Source organism: Cydia fagiglandana, chromosome 17 (genome assembly GCF_963556715.1).
Source record: "Cydia fagiglandana chromosome 17, ilCydFagi1.1, whole genome shotgun sequence".
Lineage (NCBI taxonomy): Eukaryota > Metazoa > Arthropoda > Insecta > Lepidoptera > Tortricidae > Cydia > Cydia fagiglandana.
The window spans coordinates 11098541-11124591 of record NC_085948.1 but is presented as its reverse complement, the minus strand read 5'-3'; the positions used below and the strand labels follow the sequence as shown (position 1 = coordinate 11124591).

Genomic DNA, 26051 nt, shown 5'->3' with positions numbered 1-26051 from the left:
AAAAATATATATTTATATTTTAATTTATAGCAAACGTCTCTGCTTGTTAAAAATTAAGATTTAAATTGCTAGTTGTATTGTAATTGGCATTAGAGGAAATGGGATTTTCTCGTGAAATTAACATGTGAAATATAAGACGGGTGATTTTAACGTCTAGTATCTAACAGATCAAATTTTAATCTGATGCTTATTAATGAATATTATCAATTTATCAGTATTACTAAACTTTTTATAATGGCTATTATTTCAATAGCAACCATTGTATATACCAATGCGTCCTTGTTTTGTAGGTGTATATAAAAATTATTAATACAGTCTTGGGACTTAAGCAACTTGTGTAGTATAATACACATAATATGATATTTCATTCACATAATCTGTAATTTATTCCGTGCTAATCTTAATTAAACTTGACGTGTAGCTGTAGCCGTGGTGAAATTGGAGCCAGTTAGTGGTTTTATACCAATAAACCTCTTCAAAACCATTTTAGTTCAGTTTGTGGTGAATATTGTTTAGTTTATTTGTATTTTAAATATCATGGGAAGCAATGTTATTAAGTTTTTATTTTATTATTACTGTTTATTTAACCTTTATTTATTATGCTTATTTACATTTTGACTAATTATTTTAAAGTGTTGTAAATATATTTATGACAGTTGGAATAAAAGTCTAGCGCATTCATCCTCGCACGTCAAAATCTCACACATTCATCCATGTGTGTTAAAGTCTCGCACGTTCGTCCATGTGCATTAAAGTCTCACACGTCCATCCGCGTGTGTTACATATCGTGTACATGTCACCGCAAAATTGCAAACACTTGTCAGTCCATAATATCGCTAGTTAAATTATAAACTGACGGTAGGGAGATTACAATCTAACCTAACCTAACCTAACCAACGTTAGATTATAAACTAACGGGTTCAGAATCCTACGGTGTCATATACACATCGATTCCACAAGAATAACATGGTTATCTTGGTGCTATATCCTGCTTTGTAACTGATACTAGCGTCTACACATACGCCATCGACTCTATGTATGAGAATCACTTAATATCTTGTTCTACGTATAGCTATGACTCTACATATGACTCTACATATGACTCTACATATGACTCTACATATGACTCTACATATGACTCTACATATGACTCTACATATGACTCTACATATGACTCTACATATGACTCTACATATGACTCTACATATGACTCTACATATGACTCTACATATGACTCTACATATGACTCTACATATGACTCTACATATGACTCTACATATGACTCTACATATGACTCTACATATGACTCTACATATGACTCTACATATGACTCTACATATGACTCTACATATGACTCTACATATGACTCTACATATGACTCTACATATGACTCTACATATGACTCTACATATGACTCTACATATGACTCTACATATGACTCTACATATGACTCTACATATGACTCTACATATGACTCTACATACTACGCATGAGCGTAGTTTTAGGTTACAACTTTACAGTACTACACGCAACTCCAAAGATATCCACAGAATACACTATTATTAGATGTTGTGACATACAGTTTATAAACAAAAGGTGACCGGTTATTAAATCGAATCCATTGAGATTCAGTTCACGATATGTAGTATGTGTAAATTGGCACAAAATAAAATACTTTAACGCTCAGCGCATAAAGTTATCCTGAGAAGTGTGCAATAGAAAAATAATAGAAGCATATTATATAAGTACATTTCGTTAACGAGTTACTACTCGTGTATTCAACAAACGCCATACGCTCCATAACATGGAGGTTTAATATAGATGTATGTTCATACCAGAGTTGGGCAAAGTTAGTTAAATTAAAAATGAAATTAAGAATTAGTAACGTTAGTTTTAATAACGGCAACCTATTTTGTAAATTTATCATTACCAATTAGCTTGAATTCGACATCACACACTCTTATGATTTTATCATCGATCATGGTTTTGATAGCATTTTAATTATTCGAGCAGATGGTTATCATGGTTATTTAAACTAACGTTTTAGTTGATAAAGTTAGAATAAGGTTCGTTTTACGATAGCTATTTCCTTTATTCCTTATGAAATCATTTGGCTTAGTTTTATTTTAGTTTAATTCACAGATTGCAATTATAAGTGCCCAACTCTGATTCATTGAATACTATTATTAGTTTAATATCCGACATGTCATAGAGGCGTTTTATTTTCATGTAAGAAGGGAAATAGTTATAAACACGTGTTTTAGTCATCTAGTCAAGGCACACTTTGGGCCGCTGCGCCAGAGGAGTAAGTAAGTTCTAGTCATTTAGCTTCATCGAGGCTTTTATAAGTAATGCTGCGTTGGGCAGCGTCGCTGAATGAAAACCGATATCAGAATAAAAGCACGAGGTTAAAAAAATATGTTAATAGCTAATAGGACTAGGTACACAAGTTAGATAACGTAACCCTGCATTATGGCTTCCAATTTGAACTAAGATCATCACATCATTTTCTTTTAAATAATATATCGTCTTATCGGTCTTGTGCGCATGGAATCGCAATATTATGAATAAATAGTGATTAGATTGATTTTAAAGTGGGGTTCCTAAAGGTCATATATTATATTGCCCAACATTTTAATAAAAGTAATCTCTTAGATGCATTCGTAACAAAATTAATTTATACACTGACGCAAATCGCATTTAAGAACTTTGTACTAGAGGCATTGCTTATACAAACGCAACAGGGGTTTACTTCAGAGATATTCAATTGGCAAGATTTTTCATTTTAATTTACTCATCGGTTTCGCGGTTACAAAGCCAGTGTATTTATACAATTTTAGTACCGCAAACTGACCTCAAAAGATGTAGCAGATCATAAGTCTCAATGTGTATAAAGCAACTGCTACCACAACTGTACTATGCTATTTTGCTACGTAAAAAAAACTAAATAATGAGTCCTTAGCCCAAGCTTGAAATAATCGATGTGGTACACCATCATACAATCGAGTTCAATAAGAGTTATTTTCACTAACTCATATATGTAATATTTAAAAGCGCTTAATTGAAGACTGTAGATTTTAAATTTCATATCTTTATTATAAGTGAGACTACCTGTCATCCGTTCGTACGTTCCTTCTACACATACATATACCAAAATTGGGCAAATCATCATCATTATCTTTAATAATATATACAGTATATTTAATACAGACGTGACGGTAGGCTATCAAACCAATTTTATTTAAAATGAAAGGGAGTTTAAAAATATATATAAAGAACTGACTTACCATAATTTAATACACTTTCCGGTAAACATAGTTTACTCACTGATACAAACGAAAAAGAAAATACAACCTTACGTTCGTGTGGCGTGACAAAAATCCTATCGATTTTTGTTAGATCCAACTTCTGATATATTGAGTTATTACCGGGTTGATGATGAAAACTAATACTTGTACCAATATTTTAACTTTATTCATTTGTTACAAACATAATAACAACCAATTTACAATAAAATATTCAAGACGTCTACACTCTAACTTGTCCGTACTCGAACTGGCCACTTGTCACTGTCATACCGGCCTTTTTATAACAATTCAAAATGGCGGGCACCAGTGACAAGTATGAGTCAATTGATACTCTTTTATAATCTAATCATAAATAAAAGTAAGAATGGTCAAAATATAAGCTATTAATAAATAATGATCCTTACATTATTGCAGGTGACTGTACGTCTAAAGTTAAGATACTGATTACGTTAATTCTACTACGGTCGCGATTCACTTGGAGACGCTAACACCAACCTCCTCGGAAAGTGTTTGACGCTGTTGAATTGTTCAAGAGTTGTAACTTTCTTCGAACAATTTACACGTCCTCGTGTGGCGTCCGGCGTGAGACAAACAGATATATGGAACAATGAGAGCGACTAGAAACTCTTAGATACTGTAGATCAGGGCTCTCCAAACCCCGGCCCGCGAAGCGTTCCAATCCGGCCCGCCGACAGCGGTCCAATCTGGCCCGCAGCAACCAGATACACCCCCCCCCCCCCCCTTGAGCACCGACGGTGGCCCGCGCGAAAATTCTGAGGCGCAATATGGCCCTCAGGAAAAAAAGTTTAGAGACCCGCTGTTACTGTGATCAAGCAAGCTACAAACGATTTCACGTTTCAGAAGATGAGTTGTTTACTAGGTTATTTATATTTATTATTCAAGTTTTTACCCGAGCTAAAATCTTAATAGTACTTACTCCTAGACGCCTATATACCTATATATACAATGATGCATCCCTTGTTCCATAAAAAATTTAATAAAATATTATTCAATGATATTTTGCATTAATACGTGTAAGTAATTAAATTAAAACATGATCTAGACTCGGTAAATTGACCCAAGATACCCTACTAATAAATAAAATTATGAAAAATATATAATATATATATATATATATATTGTACTAACACTATGGGTTCTATGCCTGAAATAAATAATTTCAATTTCAATAATGCGATGTAAGGGCATTTAGCGGGTTTACATTTACCCATTACATGCCTTAGTTTTACAGCTACAGCTACTGGTATTTGATTAATATGGTTTCTTATAGTTAGTTGAGATTTCCAAAGATTGATTGGACTCGCGTGTGATCTTTTTTGTTTCGCGTTTCACACGAACGGCGGCGACCACAAAACACCTAGTCACGTCTGACTCGAGCTAAAAACTACTCCACCATGTAATCTTCCTCGGAAATACTCAAAGGAAGTAATTTTGTGCTTTATTGAACTCTTCACGCAATAATACATAATTCGTAACTACTTCGCAAATTTGTAATTATACTTCATCTTGATACGCTTTCTTCGTCAATCTGCACAATCCGTCATCAAATTCGTTACATTACACACTTATTGTTTATGATTATGACCCCATTATTTCGTATATTTTTCATATTAGAAATGCCTCGAAATATGTCTTTCTGAAGTGGTTTCTCAGAAACCATATAAGAATCGCGTTAACCGTAAACGAGCTGAATTTAACTTAAATTTTTCCTTTTATATCGTCGACATACGGCTTCCGTTTTTTCTAACCGCCAGAATATTATTTTTATTATAACTTTTTTTAATATGCTTTAAGCCTACCAAAATGAAAATGGTATGATCTCATATTGCACAGTCTATTAAACTTCATTCAATTAATCGGTATTTGTAACTGGTCAATGAACGTAACAGTGTTTTACTCCTTGTACGACATAGCCATTTCTAATAGTTGTCTCTCCATTTGCGTCAGTGATATGTGCTCATACACCTACTTTATAATCTTGTGAACAATATCAAAGATGTTTTCCTCATAGTCGTAGTTACACAAGTCACATAACCTTGAAGTCATCTAGACATGGAATTTATATTTTCCATGGCTGGCGCAAATTGCCTTAAGGAGTTGCATTGTTGTCACTCTTCCCTTTACGGATACTAATTTCCATGTTCCTTGTCGGTGCCGGGTGGTACTAGGCACTATCATCCTACGGTGTCACCCCTCGACACATTTTACCTTGATACCTGTACTATTCCCCTAATCTTTAATAACGGTAGGTTTCTATCACGAACTTTCGAAATTTGTAAACTATTGATCTCGTCATGTTTTGAAACTCAAGCGATTTATCAGCTTAAATATCCGGTTCAATTAACACAGCTTGTTCCTCCTCTGATAGCATCGAAGTGGAAGATATTCAGGGCAGGCCTGGGTGCAATTATAAAAACGCCTTGCGTACCAAGATACCTTAGGCAAGCGGAATCAGTTTTTTTTGCCTTGAATAGGTCTAGATGCGACCACCTACTACTTATGTAGGTACTTGTAGTCGTGTTAACAATTTATATGCATATGCGATATACGAGTGATACAATTGTTGGTGCTCAGTATCACATGCAAGTTAATCTGACATGGGAGATTAGACGATCTCTCTCTAACTCTTCATTCTTGATAATAGTACAGTTGCATAGATAACATATAATTTTGATCTGAACGCGCCTATTTCATTAGTCACTTTTTGCGTCATTTAATAAATCTTATCATATCGAAGTATCAATTGTAGTACAACTTCCAATGAATGATAAAATGAACGTCGCCCACTTTTGATAAAGAGTCGTAATTTTAATCATATTAAGTTATGTCCACCAGGTGGATGCCGCAAAAGCCGCAAAAGCGCGGACGTGGCAGGCCGTCTCCGTCTGGAGATGGCGGGACTTAACTTTAATCAGTAACTGACTGAAAAATAACACTACAACTGGAGTTGTAGAGATCAAGGGGAGATGCCTTTGACCAGCAGTAGGACACGGACACTATAACGGGCTAAGGAAAAAAGTTCGTCGGTACTGCGGATTCGACCCTTTATAAAGTGACTGAAAAGGACACTGTAAATTGAGCCCGATGAAAATCAAGATGAAGTCAAGTCTTGGTGAAGGATCAACGATCATTTGTCACAATTCACGAGGGATCGATCAAAGAAACCAGACCAGAGAACCGCTAGCGAAGGAATCAAAGATGTATCCGCTTGTAACTTGCGTCGTGCATTTCGATAAGCATTGATGTCCGAGGCAGACAGCGCCTCGTTTGTTAGCAGCCGGGGTCTCGGATAAAACCTGTAGCAATTTGCGTTCGCGGCACGCGTCTCTTGTAACGTCGGACGCATATCAAAGTTGTGTCTAACACCACGAATTCGTTCTCGGAAAGATATAGGACATATACGGAATAACAGATTCAATGCTTTTGAATTAATCATGCAGTTGCAGTCAAGTAGGGGTAAAAAAACAAAGTCTGAAACTTTCTAGTTTGTATGTACCTACATAAGAATATAAGTCATTAGGTCACAACTCATAATATGAAATATGAATTTTCATTTAATGTTAGAAGTACATTTCCCAACATTCTTTTGCATACCTATATATAATTTCATTCTTCACATATATACCTATACACTTACTCCAAAAAACGATGGATGGATTGTGTGAAAGAGGATATAAGAAAGATAGAGGAGAATAGAAGAAAAACATGTTGTGCCAACCCCACATAACGTGGGATAAGGACAGGAAGAAGATATACTCACTTAGGTGCAACGAACTTATTTCTTCGAGAAACAACTCGGGCCACGGCTGATTATGGGTATTTTTTATACCTGCCAGTTTCCACAGAACAGTTAACAGAAAACGCCTTATCACGAATCTAGAATCTTAATAGAAACCATTCTTCTTTTTACCTATATAAAAGGGACCGTGTTACCGACAATAATCAATTAGCAACCCGGTCGTGTGCGACCACTCGACCGTCATGTGTGTTTCTACCGGGCCTATGCGCCTGCGTCTGCATACAAGAGTTCACCCACCCGCTTCAGGAGTGGCATTCTAACCTCTAACCAAGAGCAGACCAGTCATACGCTGAAGTGAACCAGGGAGTCTACCGCGAAATTGGTAAATACCTATACAATTTATATTTTTACCTCTGTAACTTGAGTAGAGAAAAAGTGATAGAGATTTTGATGATTGCGGTAGCCCCCTAGTGTGCACTTTGATAAAGATTTGATTCAAAAGAAACGCAGTCGGTAGGTATAGGTATAGGTATTATAGGTAAGGATACGTAAGGGCTCGCCGTCTCAGTAACGCTGGTTTAGCTTTGCGTTCGACTTGCTTGCGTTAAAAATAAATAAGTTTAAACACACCATCTCAGTTTATTGGTAAACTATATGATTTACGACCACGTAATCTTACGTCTGGATTCTGTTTAGCCTCCGATGGCTCCGATAAACGATAAATATTCAAATAAATACTACCATTAACCTGTCAAATTGTTCACAATTTATGCGAATTCAAGGTCGCATTTCTGGTTCTACTACCTTGTGAAGAATTCGCGTTTAAATATTACATAAGCATAAAGCTGTAGCTGTGTGAGTACCGGAATGAGGTGTCATTTACGAACGCGAGCATGAAAAGGAAGCGGTCTCAGCGACACTGGCCACTTAGAATTAATTAACCAAGAGCCCCCGCGTCGATTCTAATAAGTACTCGGTGTTTTCGTCAATGTCTGTCGACGAATTTAACGATTCGCTCAGTCATCGCCTCTAATATTATAAATAAGAAGTACTCTTGATGTCTTAGGCACTGAACTTGCTTGATAAGTAATTTCTTTAGTAGGTATGTCCGCCGCTATTTTCAGACGGAACACGACGGAAAGGTTTTCTTACACCCAGCTTTTGACCACAATCTGAATTGCATCTCTATAAAAACCTGGCAGTACGGCGGCTATATTAGCCTGGTGTTATTATTACAGTATAGCTAAGATCGCGTGACCTAGGCTATAATTTACCTAATCAATATGGAGGTTGTGGCCGGCTTGCGTCATGGCATGGTCGCATTTGTTTGCGGTGACAACTTTTTTCGACTTTAGCCCATTCGGATAGTAGAATTCAGCTTTCATCCATCGAATCGCACCTGTTGGTATTTGGATTTGGGAACTCCGGGAGAGAAGATGTTAACTTTGCTAGTGATTCAAGATGTCGGTTAGTGTTACAATCGTCCAGTATTTTGGACTTGACCTTCGCGGACATACGCTAAAAGTCAATAATGATGTTTGTGGGTATTTCCTAGAGTGAGCCGAGTGTTTGGTATGATTTAGTTTCCATATTTATCGTGAAACTTAACAGATCATTAATTCAATAAGCATAAGGAATAATAATAAATGAGGATTTTAAAACTAATAGGTACCTATCAATGAACACACACACAAACATGTGACTAAATATTTCAAAACTTTGTGCAAATGTGAAAAAGGTATACTAATGGTGAATTCGTATGTAACTCTTTGTTGATTTGACACTGAGAAGAAACAAATGAGATAACGTTAAATGGACAATGGTAATGATATTAGGTTAATATATATTCTTCAGTAAGCTTTAGACTTTAAAAATATTTCTTGTTCACAGGCAAGCGGCACCATTCTTCGAAGTCTTCACGTTCGGTGACGCCAGACCCGCCCACGTCGAACACGCCCAGCAGCGACGAAACCTTCCGGCAGATCCCGCTCACGCCGCCGCCGGCCCGCCCGGGACCCCCGCCGTCCCCCCCGGTCCCCACTCACCCCATAGTCCCCGTGGCCCCAGAGCCCTCGGGCCCCGTCAGGCTTATCCCCTGCGCGGTATGCGCGAGGACCTTCGTGCCGGAGTCACTCGCCAAACATGTCAAAATATGCGAGAAGACGGCCGCCAAGAAAAGGAAGACATTCGACTCTTCCCGACAGAGACGCGAAGGTATGTACTCTTATGTTGTTCATGAAACTTGAAGTGAAGGGGTTACTAATAACAATATTACCTACTGCTGTATATCATTTGCATCTTTTGGATTAAATTTTCCATTAGGTTTTCAAATTTGACGTTTTTATATAGATTTTTTTCCATTCAGGTCCTTTAGGGAAATTCCGAAAATCTAGTTTAACTTATTCTGTTGTTTATAGATCGAATTAGTTCAAATGCTATCATAATATTCATAATATATGACAAGGCAGAAAACTTTCCCTTTCGTACCCTTCTGCTTAGTCATCCAACCAAATAGACCGGTGGTAGGTATCATAATCTAATCATTGTACATATTTACATCTAATCGTTAATCACGCATTAAGCGTACAAAATCTGTATTGGTTCAAAACTTAATACGAAATAAAAATTCGAATACAAAAACCAATGAATTGCTGTTTTTGTAACTTAGCGGCAGCGATATCTTTTTTCAATAACAGATTTATCGGAACAATCCCCAGGGTTCCACTATATTATTTATGTTATATTTTAATTAAATACATAAACGGGCATGTATTTATTTTATGTATATTGACTTATGCCTTATTGTTGTGGGTAAAAGGGCTGCCAGCGGCGAATGGTGTTAATACCGGTGAGTGGGTGGTGCGTTAACTATAAACTGTCAACTGTCATTATCTGTCATCTCTAATTTAACTGCAACCTCAATCCTGTGAACATTGTGTACGTCTTACTAACTCACGGGCCCATTCTAAATATTATCTTGGCTTGTCTCTCTATCCTAATCTGCATAGGTATTACTATTTATTGATAATTTGGAAGTTTTGGAACGCCTACGATCGAGCGTTTTACTAAAACCTACTCGATTATGATATTTAAAATCAAAACTCATTTGTTTATTGATATTTTCGTACAATTTTAAATATATGTAGGCACATCAATTAAATACAACTTTGATAACATCAGTTAAAGGTTTCCACTGAGACCGCATCCATTGACATGTTCAATAACCGCCTGCTATCGACTCATGATGACTCTAAGGCTGGTTAAAATAAATAAAATGAATAAAATAAAAAGTGTCCATGTCCACGGGTCGTTGAGCATTTACAATTTAAAAAAAGTTTATATCAGTTAGTTTTATAGGCTGTTGAAATTGAAATATATTTAATCTTCTCATCTTATGTCCATGCATAAAGGCATGCAATAGGTGTAAAGCAAGCGGCAAGCAAGCATGCAAACAATTGTGAATGACGTCGATATGTTATCCTTATCACAAAATCGGTAATGTCACAAGCGTTATTTAATACGTGAAGCTCTTTATACTTTAGGAATTGATATTTGATAAGTATATCTCGCTTGAGCGGATCTAGAGGGGTTCATTCGTAGAGTAGGTTTCATCACATCTTAGTTCGGGAGTCAGTTGTAATCTCAGTATCAATTTTACTGCGACAATCGCTGACACTCGCACCGAGCTAAAATGTAAGCAAAATGTTGCATTGCAAACATCGCATTTCGTCATTTCATTTTCGCATAACATAAAACGTTTGTTGCACAAATGTGTGTGTTTCAGTAGAACAGCATGCCTTTGTCTAATGTTTACTTGAGATTGTGATTTGTACGAATGCGAATTAATGTGTCTAGACCCTATATAGGAATGCGTCATGTCTTCTATTAATAAACTGAATGATACAATAGAATATGAACTGTATTTTTAATGTAACAAAGCTCATATTTATCTTGCCATGGTAATTCCAGGTACGGATTTGGAGCAGTACTTGCCAAAGAACTTTGGGTTGCCTGAGAACAGCCCGTTTTTGGAAAAGAGTCCGCCGAACACTGCCAAAGCGACGCCGAAGCCCAAACCGCAGTCAATCAGGACTACTATCATGAAGGTATTTTGTAATATTTCGTTTGAAGTACTTAGATTAAGCCTTTAAGAGCTTACCCCTCTGCCGAAAACCTTGCACAGTTGTGCAAACTTTTTTATGGCCTGACGTTTTTCTAATATGGCTATTTGTACGTTACGTACAAATCATATACCAAATAGCCATTCATTTGACGTGCCCCTCCCCCGCAAAAATCGGCAGACATTTTATACAGAAAATGACAGCCACGGCGTCTCCAGTTACTAAATGCTTTAAGTTTTGAACCAAATAAAACAATATCATATTTATTGAATATATCTAAGCATATAACAAAACGCAATGCATGACAGTGACAGCTAATGTCACTTGATACATAATTGTAATATTGCTATCTCTCTCTTCCCTTTTCCTAATGGCCGTCCTGCCGAATACTGTAGTTGTGCGCGATTTAATTGTATTGATTAATATTAAGCAAATCCTGACATGCAAACAGTGTATTTATTATTGAAATAAACGCCCTGCATTTGTACAACATAAAGTGCGGTTTATTTCCAACAAATTCCTTCAGACCAGCCCAAGTGTGCAGTCACCAATCTCCACGCCGATGCTGCGCTGGTCCACCGCGACCTTTTCAATAGGTTCTGCGCCCAGATTAGAACCTTGGTGTCAATTGGAGGACAGGATTATCGCGCCCACTACTCTCTATCCTACTTTGAAGAATGACTGACGAAAATGCTTTGCCAGCGGAGGACGGAGCCGGCGCGGCCAACGTGGCGCCGCCTCCCGCTGTTTCGGCTGTCCCCACGACGGGCTCGGCATCTTTTGTGCACCATATGGAGAAGCTACAAGGACAAGCAAACTTCCATTCTTGGAAATACGCGATCAAAATGGCATTGATTTTGGAAGGTTTATGGGACTGTGTGACCGGTGTAGTGACGGACGCTGCACGCGACCAAAGGGCGCTGGCGCGCATTGCACTTAGTCTGCACCCATCTCTATATCAATATGTTACCAGCTGCACGAGTGCCAAGCATGCGTGGGATAATCTGAGAAATATATTTGAAGACAGAGGGCTTTATCGTCGAATTGTTTTGCTACGTGAACTACACAAGGCCAGCTACGCCGATCACGCCGGTATGAACGCGTATATCGATCATACTATGAAATTAGTACAACAACTGGCGGATATCGGAAAAACAATTGAAGATAGTGAAGTGGCAGAACTGCTTTTAAGCGGGTTACCTCAAGAGTTTGACTCGCTTGTTTCAAACATGTCTACAGCCTGCCTAACATCGACTATATCTAGTGAGTTTGTACGAGCCAGGCTGATGCAGGAAGAGTCTAGGAAGCTAGCGACATGTTCATCTGAGACTGCTTTTGTTTCCAAAGTACAGTTCAAAGCAAAGAAGAACTTTAAGTGTACTTATTGTCACAAGGAGGGACACGTCAAATCCAAGTGCTTCAAACTGAAGAGAGACAAGAAGCAGAAAGAGGATCCCATGCCAGCCGCGTTCCTGGTCTCCCAGCAAGACGTTTACATAGATTCCGGATCAAGCTGCCATTTGTTTAATGATAAAAACTGTTTTAATTCTATAAAGAAAGGACAATCTTCAGTGGCAGTGGCTAATAATAGCAAAGTGCTGTGTGAAGGCACCGGCGATGTTAAAATAAGGACATTAGACAAGGTACTTACTTTGAATAATACTTTATATGTGCCCCAACTGTCTTGTAATTTAGTCTCAGTCAGTAAACTTATAAAATCAGGTTGTGATAGAGTGGTGTTTAACTCGGGAGGTTGTTTTGCATATGACAAGAATGATAATTTAGTCTGTTCTGCTAGTGAAATTAATGGGATCTATAAATTAAATGAGTTAGACAAAGGAATGCACAAACAGGAGCACTCTTTGTTCCTGCAGGATAGGCAGGACTCACCGAGTGCCACAGTTGTTGCTCAGCGGTCTGATATGTCACGATGGCATTCTAGGCTTTGTCATATCGGCTCTGGAGGTATGTACGCCCTTAGGGATAGACTTGCATGTGGTGTTATGTTCCAGAATGGCGAAACACTTGAAGAGTGTGTACCGTGCCTTGAGGGGAAGATGGCGAAGACACCATTTCCCAAAGGTGGTGGAACGCGTGCAACTAGACCCTTGGAGCTTGTACACTCCGATGTGGTCGGTCCTATGCCAGTGAGCAGCTTGGGTGGTGCAAACTTTGCTGTCACCTTCACAGATGACTACTCGAGGAAATCCTACTGCTACTTAATGAAACATAAGTCAGAGGTATGTGACCATTTTATTTACTTTAAAAATTTTGTAGAAAAGCAGACAGGTTTATCTATTCTTTGTTTACGCTCGGACAATGGAAAAGAGTATGTAAATAGTAGACTTTCTAGTTATTTAAAGAAAGAAGGGATTGCTCACCAGCTAACCGTTCCTTACTGCCCCGAACAGAACTCCGTGGCGGAGAGACTCAATTTAACTTTGTTCAATAAAGTAAGGTGTATGTTGCAGGAGGCAGGCCTAGCTCAATGTTTTTGGGGAGAAGCGCTAATGGTAGCGACTTATGTCAAAAATAGGTCTCCCACTGTTGCATTGAATGGCCGTATACCTGAGGAAGTGTGGACCGGGTCCAAGGTGGACCTTAGTCACCTCAGGGTTTTTGGTTGCAAGGCTTATGCTCTGGTTCCAAGTGTCAAGCGCAAGAAGCTAGATGCTAGGAGTAAAGAATACATTTTTGTGGGTTATTCTGAGACCACAAAGGGTTATAGGCTGGCAGATCCCTCAGATCCTAGGAAAGTCATTTTATCTCGTGATGTGAAGTTTTTGGAGGACAAGTTTTTTACTCCACAACATTCAAACAATGTACCTGATAGTAATAGCTATGATAATAATGGAATGATTAATTTATATAATGATGAGTTAAATATAAATTCCAATAATAATTTGAATGTTGATAATGATAATTTTACTCATGGATTAGAGAATAATGAATTGAATAATTCAAATTTTAATAATGACATTTCAAATGAGGTCATGGAAAATAATGAATTAAATAAAAGTAATGAAAATGTTGGCGAAAATAATAACAGTCATGTTTTGAGCGATGAGGGTAATAGGTCTGATTTTACAGATGAATGGAACACTGGCAGTGACCAGGAGTCCTCCGATGACTGCTCGGCGGGTGCAGCGGGTGAAGATCCTGTAACGCCACCTCGCACGGCTTCATCTAGAGGCGAAGGGTTAGCTGCGGAGTCCAGGCCTGTACGTAGTACTAGGGCAGTACCTCCAAAACGGTATGAGGATTATGATTTGTCTATGCTCGCTCAAACTGTACTTGAAGACGAACCACAGTCTTATGATGAGGCAATGGCCAGCCGTCATCGTGACGAGTGGTTACACTCAATGAAAAGTGAGTACAACTCTTTAATAAATAACAATGTCTGGACACTAGTAGATAGGCCCAAGAATAGAAATGTTATTAAATGTAAATGGGTTTATCGAGTCAAATGTGACTCTGCAGGAAACTTTCAAAAATATAAAGCTCGTTTAGTCGCGAGGGGATTTACACAGAAGTATGGTATCGACTACACTGATACTTTCTCCCCAGTTGTACGTCACTCTACAATGCGTCTTTTGTTTTCTCTAGCTAACGAGTATGATCTCAATATTGATCATATAGATGTAGACACGGCTTTCTTAAATGGTGAACTTAACGAAACCATATACATGGAACAACCAGAGGGTTTCCATGATGATAAAAATAAAGATAAAGTGTGCCTGTTACAAAGGAGCATCTACGGCCTTAAACAAGCCAGTAGAATGTGGTATTGTAAAGTTCACGATTTATTAACTAAAAACAATTTTAAGCAAAGTAAATGCGAGCCATGTGTTTATTATTTTAAGTCTGACAAGGAGTTCATAGTCATTTCTTTGTATGTAGATGACTTTTATATTCTGTATAGAAAAGATAGCTCACAAATTAAAAGTTTATTAAATTTGTTAGAAAATGAGTTCAGTATTAAAAACTTAGGTCCTATACAGAATTATCTAGGTATTAGAGTAACTCGAGACAGACAGAAAGGCATCCTTAAGTTGGATCAGTCTGTTTACATTAAAAAGGTACTTCAAAGGTTTGGTATGTCAGAATGTAAACCAGTTTCGACTCCCATGCAGACAGGGTTAAAGTTGTGTAATTCTGATAAACCATTGAATGATGAAACTTACAATTACAGACAATTGCTGGGATGTTTAATGTATCTTTCTGTCTGCACAAGACCTGACATAGCCTATGCGTGTAGTCAGTTGAGCCAATATAATAACTGTTTTGGCTTAACTCATTGGTTAGCTGCCAAAAGAATTTTAAGGTATTTAGCAGGTACAATTGATTATAGTTTACTGTTTGTAAAAAGTAGCCAATTGAATTTAAGTGCATATGCCGATGCAGATTTTGCCAATGATCATAATGACCGCAGGTCATACACAGGTTTTGCTATCAAACTTGGCGGAAATATTGTTCACTGGGAGGCCAGAAAACAGAAATGTGTTGCCCTTTCGAGTTGCGAAAGTGAGTACCTAGCTCTATGTGATGTAACTAAAGATTTGTGTTTCATAAGAAGTTTTCTATCTGAAATTTTCATAGACCTAAAGTTACATTCTGTTTGTGTTTATAATGACAACCAAAGTGCGCAAAAATTGTTAGCTACTAAAGAATATTGTCACAAGCGCACAAAACACATAGATGTAAAATACCACTTTATTAAAGACTTGGTAGAGACAAATTTTATCATTATAAAATATTTAAATACAGAAAAAAAGTTCGCAGATGTCCTTACCAAGCCTCTAAGCAAATGTAAGCATGTTGAATTTATGCATGAACTCCACGTCAGAAATAAGTATCCATAAGGTATAGTTTTAAGTGTATCTGTACCTAATATTAATATTAAGGGAAATTTTTTTGTTATGTGCTTAAGGGGAAGTATTGAATATATCTAAGCATATAACAAAACGCAATGCATGACAGTGACAGCTAATGTCACTTGATACATAATTGTAATATTGCTATCTCTCTCTTCCCTTTTCCTAATGGCCGTCCTGCCGAATACTGTAGTTGTGCGCGATTTAATTGTATTGATTAATATTAAGCAAATCCTGACATGCAAACAGTGTATTTATTATTGAAATAAACGCCCTGCATTTGTACAACATAAAGTGCGGTTTATTTCCAACAAATTCCTTCAGACCAGCCCAAGTGTGCAGTCACCAATCTCCACGCCGATGCTGCGCTGGTCCACCGCGACCTTTTCAATAATATTTTAATGCCAATCTGAAAACAAATACCTACCTACTTCGCAAAACAACTGACAGACTAACGGACAGGTCAGATTGAATGACGATCCGACGCCCAAGATTGATGTCGAGAAAAAAAATCACTATTTCAATAGACGTTTCGGCGACGCTACACAAAAAACTTACTGTTGTACTGGCTCAAATGTACAGTCACCTACTACACAATAGACGCGTGCTAGCTTCACTGGAATTGCGCTTTTTTATTCCTGTGGCATCAATGAATCATCGATCTTGTAAAGTTCTTAAACTGTGGGTCTTCGGAAACCATTCAATATAACTTTCGTACAATTATCATTTCGTACGATGAAGATATTTAGAAATCAATATCTTCATTTCGTTTAGTTTCTAAAACTATTTGTCGTTGATGGAAAATACAAGTAAGCTCAAAAGTCGATTTTTCGCTCAACACTATTGCACAATATCTCAACGGAGGTAGAGCTGTCAGATATATTAGAGAGCTTTGTCATGTCACATATTGCAGTATTGTATTAAGTATATGTTGCAAGTCTTGTAACTTGACACAACGAACTGCGTACCGACGGTCATATGCTGCTGCCATACTGTGATGTTAATTATAAGTCATTACCATTTCTCATGTAGGTAGGTATTGTGTACCAAGTGAAGTAAGCTAGTAAAAACAACCTCGAACAAAATTAATATTCCACATAGTTTATCTGCCATAATTTACATATTTGAATGAACGGCTGCGGCTACTTAAAGAGAATCGCTCGTAAATTGCTATGAATAAAATTAAAATTTAAAATAACACGCGCATTATTATTGAAATTAGCTTAGTTATGTCTGCTTAGAGGCGTCAACGAAGTTTATTTATTTTTGGAACCCCGTATGTATATCCTGGTTCTATTTTGTTTACGTCCATTTGAGCTTTTTTCAAGATCATATTTTAACGTGAAGGCTAAGCAGTGGCGGGTGCATGGAAAATTTGTTCCCACCGGCTTACCTATTTTTGTAGTTTTGAAGAAAAAGCAAGCCTAGGCTCTGGGCTACCCGTGTACTATGCCGCCACTGGTGGTTAGTTGGTTTTTTTATGCTTTACCTTTTGACCGCCAAACACGTCAACTGACGCGCTCTGCCTCAGCCAAATATCAACTTTCGTGCATTCCTACAAGGTTCACGATGACGCACCGCACCCGAAAGGCGTGGCGTTCAAAGTGTCATGATTGTTTTGTTAGTGATCAACGTATGTTTTGACGGGTTAGTTCCCGATTCGCCGAATTCTTGTTTCATTGGATTCTCGTATACCTACTCGGATGATGACGTACTGAAGTAAATCCGGCGAAACAAGAATCTGGCGAATCGGGAACTAACCTTTTAACGGGCCCCATGATCGTTTCAGCCGTCAGCCGACCTGCAGAAGTGCCCGCACTGCAGCCGCGCGTTCGGCATGCGCGCCTTCGAGCGGCACGTGGAGTGGTGCGCCGACAAGGCCAAGATCCTCCCCGCCGCGCCCGTGCAGCCGCCGCACATCACCGACGCGAAGCAGAGGCTTAATGCTCGCACACAGTACAAAGCGCCGCTTGTCAGAGGCAGACGGTTCGTTGTTTCAACTTTTGTGTCCTTAAGATTTATTGCGTGAACTTTGATAACCCTACCGGCTGCGCCAATACAGCGTGAACATCTCAACATAGTCTGCAAAGCTATTTATTTTTTAACCCTTTAACCGCCAGAGTCTGATATATAAGACATTACATATCCAGCTCATTTCGCCACAGTCTGATAAATAAGACAAAGATCTGATTTGGTTTTTACAGCACATTTATAACTCCCGTAACTATGCCAACCTTACTCTGCGTGGTACAATTACTGTCGGTGGCGACACGAGCACGCTCGATCAAAAATTGCTGGCGGTTAAAAGGCCCCTACCTTTTGTCTTCATTTCAAACAACTGTTAATGTTATTTGATAACTGACATTGTACAGAACATTTGCTGCTTCACAATAGCAATATTTTCGATAGATGCAAAATTAAAGACTCAAAACAGCAGCCAACAGACAAATAAATGTGATTTTTTTTTATCGCTCAAGCTCAAGCTTCAAGCCTCATATCCTAAGTTACGATCGTCATTATCTTGCCCTTGTCCCATTCACTTGGCGTTGGCGCAGCATGTCTTTCTCTTCCACACCTCTATCGCCCATCATCTCATCATTCACTTGCGTTTGTTTCATATCATCTCAATTCATCTCTCACACAGTCCATCCATTTTCTTCGGTTTTCCAATTTAACAATGTGATTGTATTCCCAGATCGTCTCAGAGCCGTGACAAGTCATCATTGAGCCGCTCGGCGTCGGTGGAGTCGTCGCGCGGCGTGTCGCCGCCGCCGCCGCGGGACTGCGGCGACGGACGCCGCCGCGCCAGGGCTTCAGGTCTACTTCTTTTACTAATACGATTATTGATTGACCGATTCATCGAATTTCTACTATATAAAGTAATCTATATTCTCTCCCCCCCCCCCCAGCAATATGCGATATATACCCGATGAATCATCGAGTAAAGTATCACGTCTCGCACCTATCAATTTTTTTTTCGAGGTGTCCATTCGAATAACACCACTTATGAGTGGTGTTATATCACAGTTTCATATCGTATCTAACGACAGATAACTTATGTTATTATATATTTGTTCATTACAGAATCCATGTCGAGCAATGATTGTAATGACGAACCGTCCCCGCACGTGCCAGTTATTCGGAACCCTAGAAACACTCAACATAATTCTTCAGGCGATGCCAACGTTAAAGCGCGGCAAGCTAGATTGGCAAGGGATCTTAGCAGCTCCAGGTGAGTCCTATAACTTTAAGGGGCATTTGTTTGTTTTAGTTAGCAAATAAGGGGAAAGGAAGCGGTGGATATTTTTCTTTTGATGTTTTTTTTTGCACATTTTCGTTCCTGTCTCCTTGTTTGTTCGCTAAGTTAAATAACAATCTATACTACCTTCCTTTCCCCTTCCGTAGAAACTCCAAAGAACCCAATCTTCCTAAAATCCAACAAGAAATCGCCGATCCTAATCCAAAAAAGCCGCAAGATAAGATGAAACAACTTCGAAATATTAAAAAAGAGCAACAATTAAAGAAGCTGGAAGAAATTGCAAATAAATATAGTGAACGACAAGCGAAAGCTGCCGAGGAAAAAGAAGAAGAGCAGAAGAAACGGAAAGAGAAGAGACAAATACCGGTCCTGAAGAGAGTCGTTAACAAGAATGTAAAACCTAAGGATGAAATAGCTGAACCTATTGAAAAAACAAAGCCTTCCAAAGTAACACAGATAACTGTAAGAAAACCTAACGCTAAAGCTAAACCCACTGTTTTAAAGTTCAAGGAAATAACGCAGCAAAGCAGAAATAAAGAAAAAAATACTAATAATAAAACAAGGCGGGATACAGTATCACTACCTAAAGAGAATAGCATGAGTGTTGATAGTTTAGATGACTGTATTACTATTAATTCTGCGGGAAAAACTAAATTTTGTCAAACAGTCGGCATCAACACAGAACTTTTTTGTATTCCATGTGTTATCCACGAAAATGTAGATGTAAAAGGTCAAAGTTGTAATAATAAAAATAGAACATCGCTTGTTGAAAGTGCCCGGAAAGCAAAAGATAATATAACCGATAACACAGTAGAACTCTTGTATAAAAATTCAACAATTGATAGCTCGTATAACACTCAAGCTACAACAAGTTCTACAACAACAACAATTAATAAATCTGATAATTATACTTCAGAAATTTCAAACGATACATGCCAGGTGGAAAAAGATGATGTTGACGAAAGTGACAATCAGTTCTCAGCTAACTTACTTTCTAAATCAGAACCGATTGATTCATTTAAAGCTATAGAGGATGATGACAACGGAAAAGAAATACTTGATCAGTCTGGTGACCATTTTGAAGATAGCTTTGAACATGATGCCAGTGGCGATAACTTAGACAATTCTGATGAAACTAAATATGAAGAAGAGAATAGTGCTGAACAAAATCAGTCTGGACGCAGGCATGGGAGTGGCGATACATACACAAAATTCACAGAAAAGCCAGGAGATTTAGATGAGTTTATGCATTTAACCGATGAAATGATAAATTCTCAAAATCAGATGGAGCTCGATTTGGAAAAACATATCGCCAATTTACATACACCAAGAACTGTTTCACTGGAAACACTAAATAATAAAAATTTGGACAATGTAGATGATACAGACAAAACGAAACAATTTTCTGACACTTTTGAAGACTTAAAACTTGATCTGAAACAATTGTTAAAAAGAGCCGGCGAAACTGTTATATTAAATTCCGCAACACAGACTGACCGACAATCTGATAAAAAAGAGAACCAAGAGGTTTCTGACATGGAACATATCACAGTTTATGGTTTAAAACACTATACACAGCAGCAAAATAAAAGAATCAGTAGCAACGACGAAGATTCCACGCCAAAATTGCCTTCCATAACGGTGACGAATAAACCTGAACCCAAAGTGGCTTGCACAAAGAAAAGAATGCAAAAGATCTTTAAATCTAATAGAAAATGTGTCCTACTACGTGAACAAAGTAGAGACAATGCAGACAACAGAACCTTCATAGTTGCAGAGAACGTTGGTGATAGCGACGATCAATCTATATCGACTGAGGCGCCGCCATTAAAGTTGCCAAGGATAGAAAGCGCAAGGTTAAGTTTTAAACTCCAATTCCTATCCTTCCTCATAACGATTAATTATTTCTATTTCAGGTTGGCAAGTAGTTCAAAAGGTATATGACCTGACCTTATAAACAATAATTCTAAATTATATCTAATAGTAATTTGTGAGTACTTTTTACTAGGAGTGTAATAATTTTATTTCAGACTGGACGACGGTTACGACCCATTTGTATCAGCCGCTAGGCAAATGAAAGAGCTCCTGTCTTCAGATACTGATATCCCTAAAAAGATGCTTAATTCTTCCAAAGACCTCACCCGCACTCTTCCCATCCTCCGTCCTGCCAGAGACAAAGCCCCATTATCACAACTTCGCACTGAAAATTCCAAAATGATAAAAGACACTCTTAACAAAACATACCAAAAAACTCCTACTCTGCAAAGAATGAAATCTTTTGGAAGCACGAACAACGATAATAACACGAACACTAGTAGTTTCGGGGGTAGATGTAGCTCTTTTAGACTTAACAGAAATGATAAAAAGCCTAGTCAAAAACTGAACACAACCTTCACTAAATCGAGTAAAGAAAATATTAGCATGACAGACAAAACAAACTTCAACCGCAACAGCAGCCTTAATAGATCGTTCTCAAGCTACACCACATCTAATTATAGTACTCCAAAGCCAAAAGATAAAATCCCGAAGATTGCAACCTCTATGTACCATAGCTTCACGCGAACTACTATAAAACAGCCTGTAAAACTTGACAAAATAAAAAGAGATCAAGACGAAAAGAAAAATTTCGTAAACCTAGATGCAATCCTTGCAGACGATAATTCGTCCATGACCGACAGTAATTACATCGATCCCAGACTTATTAATGAAAATGATAACTTGCCCATTAATGTTAACACAATTCTAAACAATCCCGACATTATCAGTAGTATGGAGTCCCTTCTTACCACAGAAAACTTGCCTTCTAAATTTGATTCTTTCAGCAAAACACATATTCATAATTATGAATTAAACGGTAATATTGATTCACAAATCAAAGCGGAAAAAGACAAAGTTAACAACAACACTGATACTAATAAGCTGGTTGCTGCCCCGGTAGACAATTTAAGTGCCCAATACGACAAAATAATGTCTTCTTTGGAAGAAAGCATTAAGTCTAAAACTTTAGCTAGGGATGAGGAGTCTGTCTTCGAGGAATTTGACCTCGAAGAATTCATGACTACTTTTGACGAAGAAATTCATAAAAAGAAATCTGAAAACAAAAGAACTTGTAGTTCTACGACTAGGGTTGTGAGGCAGTCCGAGCTCAACGGTAGCAATAGGACTTCAGCTTTTAGTAGTGTCAGCTCCACTCCTAAACAAGTAAATCCCAATAGCAACGGTCTCAGTCTTACCCCAGTTACCAACAAGCCTTTCGATTTTAGCAGTAACAATGTCGTGAGCGAAAACCTCTTCCCATCCTCCGTCAAACGTTCCACTTCCCTCCTCGACTCCATCCACAAGAAGGTCTCGAAAACGGAAAGCGGGAACACGCGGCACAAATCCGACCAACTCGAACAAGACATTATGCAATCCTTGAAAGAGTTCGACAAGTTCTACGAATTCGAGAAGAACCAAATTAATCAATCGAACAAAGATATCATCAATTACAATGCACATGTACATAACGGGACGGAAAAGGAATCGAGGAGTAAAACGCAGCGGAAAAGTGGAAAATCTGAGAGGAATTCCAACGGGAACTACACGCCAAATGGGAAATCCAGCACCAGCAACGACTCGGCTTATAGCAGGTTAGTCAGGTACTGTAGTTCTTTTGTGACGAAAAACATCCGCCTGTAGAAACGAAATTTATCCTTGATTAAGTATCTAACATAGGGTTTCTGGTTTCTCGACCTTTTTAATTTCTCGAGGCACGGGAATTCTCGACCAAGATTTCTCGAGTTTCTCGAGTATCTCGAGAAATTTTGAATGTTTCAAAAAACACCATGTTATTTTCATTTATTTGCTTTATTACAAATCAGACTCATAGGAATCGTAGGTGAGGTCAATAATCAAACATAGGGTAAATTTTTAGTTACCATAAATTGTACTTAATAATCAAAAATTCAACAACAAACAAAAAAAACTATAGGTGCAGGCATGCGCGCCGGCGATGTGATATGGTATAATGTATTTAACAAAATGAAATCAAACCACAATACCTATGGTATTTTATTAGGCAGGAATATTCAAGTCAATAAATTTAACTAGATGTGACAAACTTACAGACATTTTACTACGAAATAGTCAACGTAACAATGAAGCTGCTAAAATTGTGATATTTTGCTAATAGGAATATATCGGGATGATTTGATTTATCAATAGTAATTTGTTATATTTGTTATTACATGGCCCTATAATTCGTTTTTAGCATTAGAAAGAAGATATAAGCGATTTAGACGAGTCTTTCTATCGAAAAACACTTGAAAATTAAATCACCGCAAATAAATTATGTAACAATTACAAATCATATACGACAGTTTACATTAAGTATTTTGCTTTCATAAGTAGTAGTTATTTTTTTATTTGGTTGGTTAAATAAATGTTTTAAGTATCTGAAGATGTAAAAAATTTTTTTTTTATCATTCATTTCACTACCTAAAGAAACACTTACACATACACACACACTACACACACACACACACTTTAGACATATCACGTTTTATACGCGTGTTTTCTTTTTACTTATCACATGAGATTTATTTCTCGAGTTCTCGAGGCATTGAGTGTTTTTTTCCCGTCTCTACTTAGGACAAATTTCTCGAGATTTCTCGCCTCGAGAATTCTCGAGCAGAAACCCTAATCTAACAGCATGCATTTTATGCATGCATAAGGTAATCTTAAAGAAACAGCTTGAAAAACAGATTTTATCACGTACCAATTCATTTACACCGTTTTGTCTGTTTTTTAGCTTAAATAGGATATCTCCTTCGAAACTAACGGTATGTCCGAAGGAGTTAAACGGTCCAACGTCGTTGGAGCGAATACCGGCGGGCTCGGACTCCAGCGGGAGTGCCAAAGACGAAATACGATCCGTCTCCAGCGAGGAGTTCTTAGCGATGGAGCGGTCGGCGGAGCTGGAAGAGCCCATACCGACACCGGAACAAGCGCCGTACAAAGAAGTCGAAAACCAAGTCCATGGTAAGCCATTCATTCTGAAAAATCTAAACTTGATTACATTTATTTTTGGAGAATTTACACAGTTCATAAAAGTACAAAATAAAATCAAGTACCTGTAAAAATTCTAAATTGTGGCACTTACATCGCGTTCATGTTGTAGCGTGTCCAAGTGTTCGAAGTTCGAATCAATAGTAGTATTAAACAGTTGCATTGCGGAAACCTTCATGAGAAATATGTACCCATAACTAAATTACTAACACACTAAACACTACATGAAGAAAAGAATACTAAATTGAAGTTCCTGCGTGTATTTCAGAGAAGCGTGTAAGCTCCCGCGCGTCGTCGCGGCGCGACTCATGGCGGCCGCGCGCCGACCTGAGCTCGAGCAGCTCGGAGGTGTCGCTGCACAAGGCGCCGCAGCGGCTGTCGCGCTTCTGCCACGAGTGCGGCAGCCGCTTCCCCGTCGACACCGCCAAGTTCTGCATCGAGTGCGGCGTCAAGCGCCTCGTCGTCTAGCGCGGAACTGCGGAGCCGCACGGCGTATCGTCGTTCGGTTATGAGAAGTGAAACGAGCGAGCGGTATCAAGTGTTCCGCGCCGGACGTGATCTAGTCTTTAGTAGTAGCCGGGTGTGATAAGCTTTGCGTTTTGAGTAGTCTGCACTGCGAGCTTTTTCGTTTTTAAGACTCCGGTTGTGCTCGTTCTGCTCGGGCTATTGCGTAGCTGACGAAATACTGCTGGTATTGATGTGAAACTGTGCCTCGATGAGCAGAATTTGCTTTACACTGTATGTTTTATTTTATTGTTTCGCAGACATGTTTTGATGTCTGACGAAATAGATCGTCTATAAAGATTGCTCGTATTGCAATTGTGAAATGCACGGAGCTATGTAATTTACATAATTTATCATTACTGACTCTATCTTACGAATCTGGTAGTATTGGAAAATCATGAGATCTGAAATAATGTAATATGGTCTAATACAATAATTATGTAATACAATGATATGAAGAAAATATAGTTAATTTTTACAATATAAACCGCTGTTAACAGGACCAAACTGTAAAATGTTTAAATATTTTGTATGAAGGATAACATTTTTGTATTCAGTAGGACATAAAAACGACTACTACTATTTCTTTTTTAAAACGTTTGTTACCGAATTCCTAAACTAATTTGTGCCTTCCCATGTAGCTAGATTAAATATAAATTAATATATTGTTCGATACCGTTACGAAGTTCTGTTGATATTTCCGTTATTTTAGTTGAAGTTTTTTTTATTCCAACAAATGCCAAACGACCAGTGGAAGCTTTGGAATGCAAAATGTGTGTGATACGCGGAAACAAATTGGTAGATCGGTTCTTTTTCTCGCAAGGAATAAATCTTAATTTTAAGTACCAATTTCATCCTTGGATTTTGAATGGAATTTTTTTGTGTGCATTTTTATGTTTTGCGATTGTTAGCCAACGCTATTTTATTTTTTTATCATTATTTGTGAACGCCCTTCTAAGGATTTCCACTAATGTCTACAGACTACATAATAGTTGGCCATTTTAACAAGACTGATTTTATTTTCAAAGTTTTCGAACTATGAATAATCCTTAGTTACTGTTGTATATTATGTTTTAATAAAATAACAATTTATCATGTAATAAATTAACATTTCAATAAATGATTTGTGTTTTATTGCATCCTCTAATTTAAATCCAGGAGTTATTTATTACTAATATG

The 26051-nt window shown here is 37.9% G+C and overlaps 1 protein-coding gene across 8 annotated transcripts in view; it reads left to right on the top strand.

The window, feature by feature from the left end:
• Positions 1-25992, top strand: part of LOC134672466 (histone-lysine N-methyltransferase, H3 lysine-79 specific-like) — a 56779-nt gene extending 30787 nt beyond the window's left edge. For 3 of the 8 annotated variants that reach the window (XM_063530394.1, XM_063530390.1, XM_063530392.1), the window contains exons 2-11: positions 8959-9282; positions 9887-9916; positions 11038-11174; positions 17853-18049; positions 18759-18880; positions 19148-19295; positions 19469-21178; positions 22586-22960; positions 24112-24341; positions 24637-25992. In XM_063530394.1, the coding sequence (XP_063386464.1) occupies positions 8959-9282; positions 9887-9916; positions 11038-11174; positions 17853-18049; positions 18759-18880; positions 19148-19295; positions 19469-21178; positions 22586-22960; positions 24112-24341; positions 24637-24836 (3473 nt within the window). In that variant the 3' untranslated portion in view covers positions 24837-25992. Of the gene's footprint in view, positions 1-8958; positions 9283-9886; positions 9917-11037; positions 11175-17852; positions 18050-18758; positions 18881-19147; positions 19296-19468; positions 21179-21352; positions 22961-24111; positions 24342-24636 lie in introns of all 8 variants that reach the window. The other 5 variants (XM_063530391.1, XM_063530393.1, XM_063530398.1 and 2 more) reach the window with 5 other exon arrangements.
• The last annotated feature ends 59 nt before the right edge of the window (positions 25993-26051 follow it).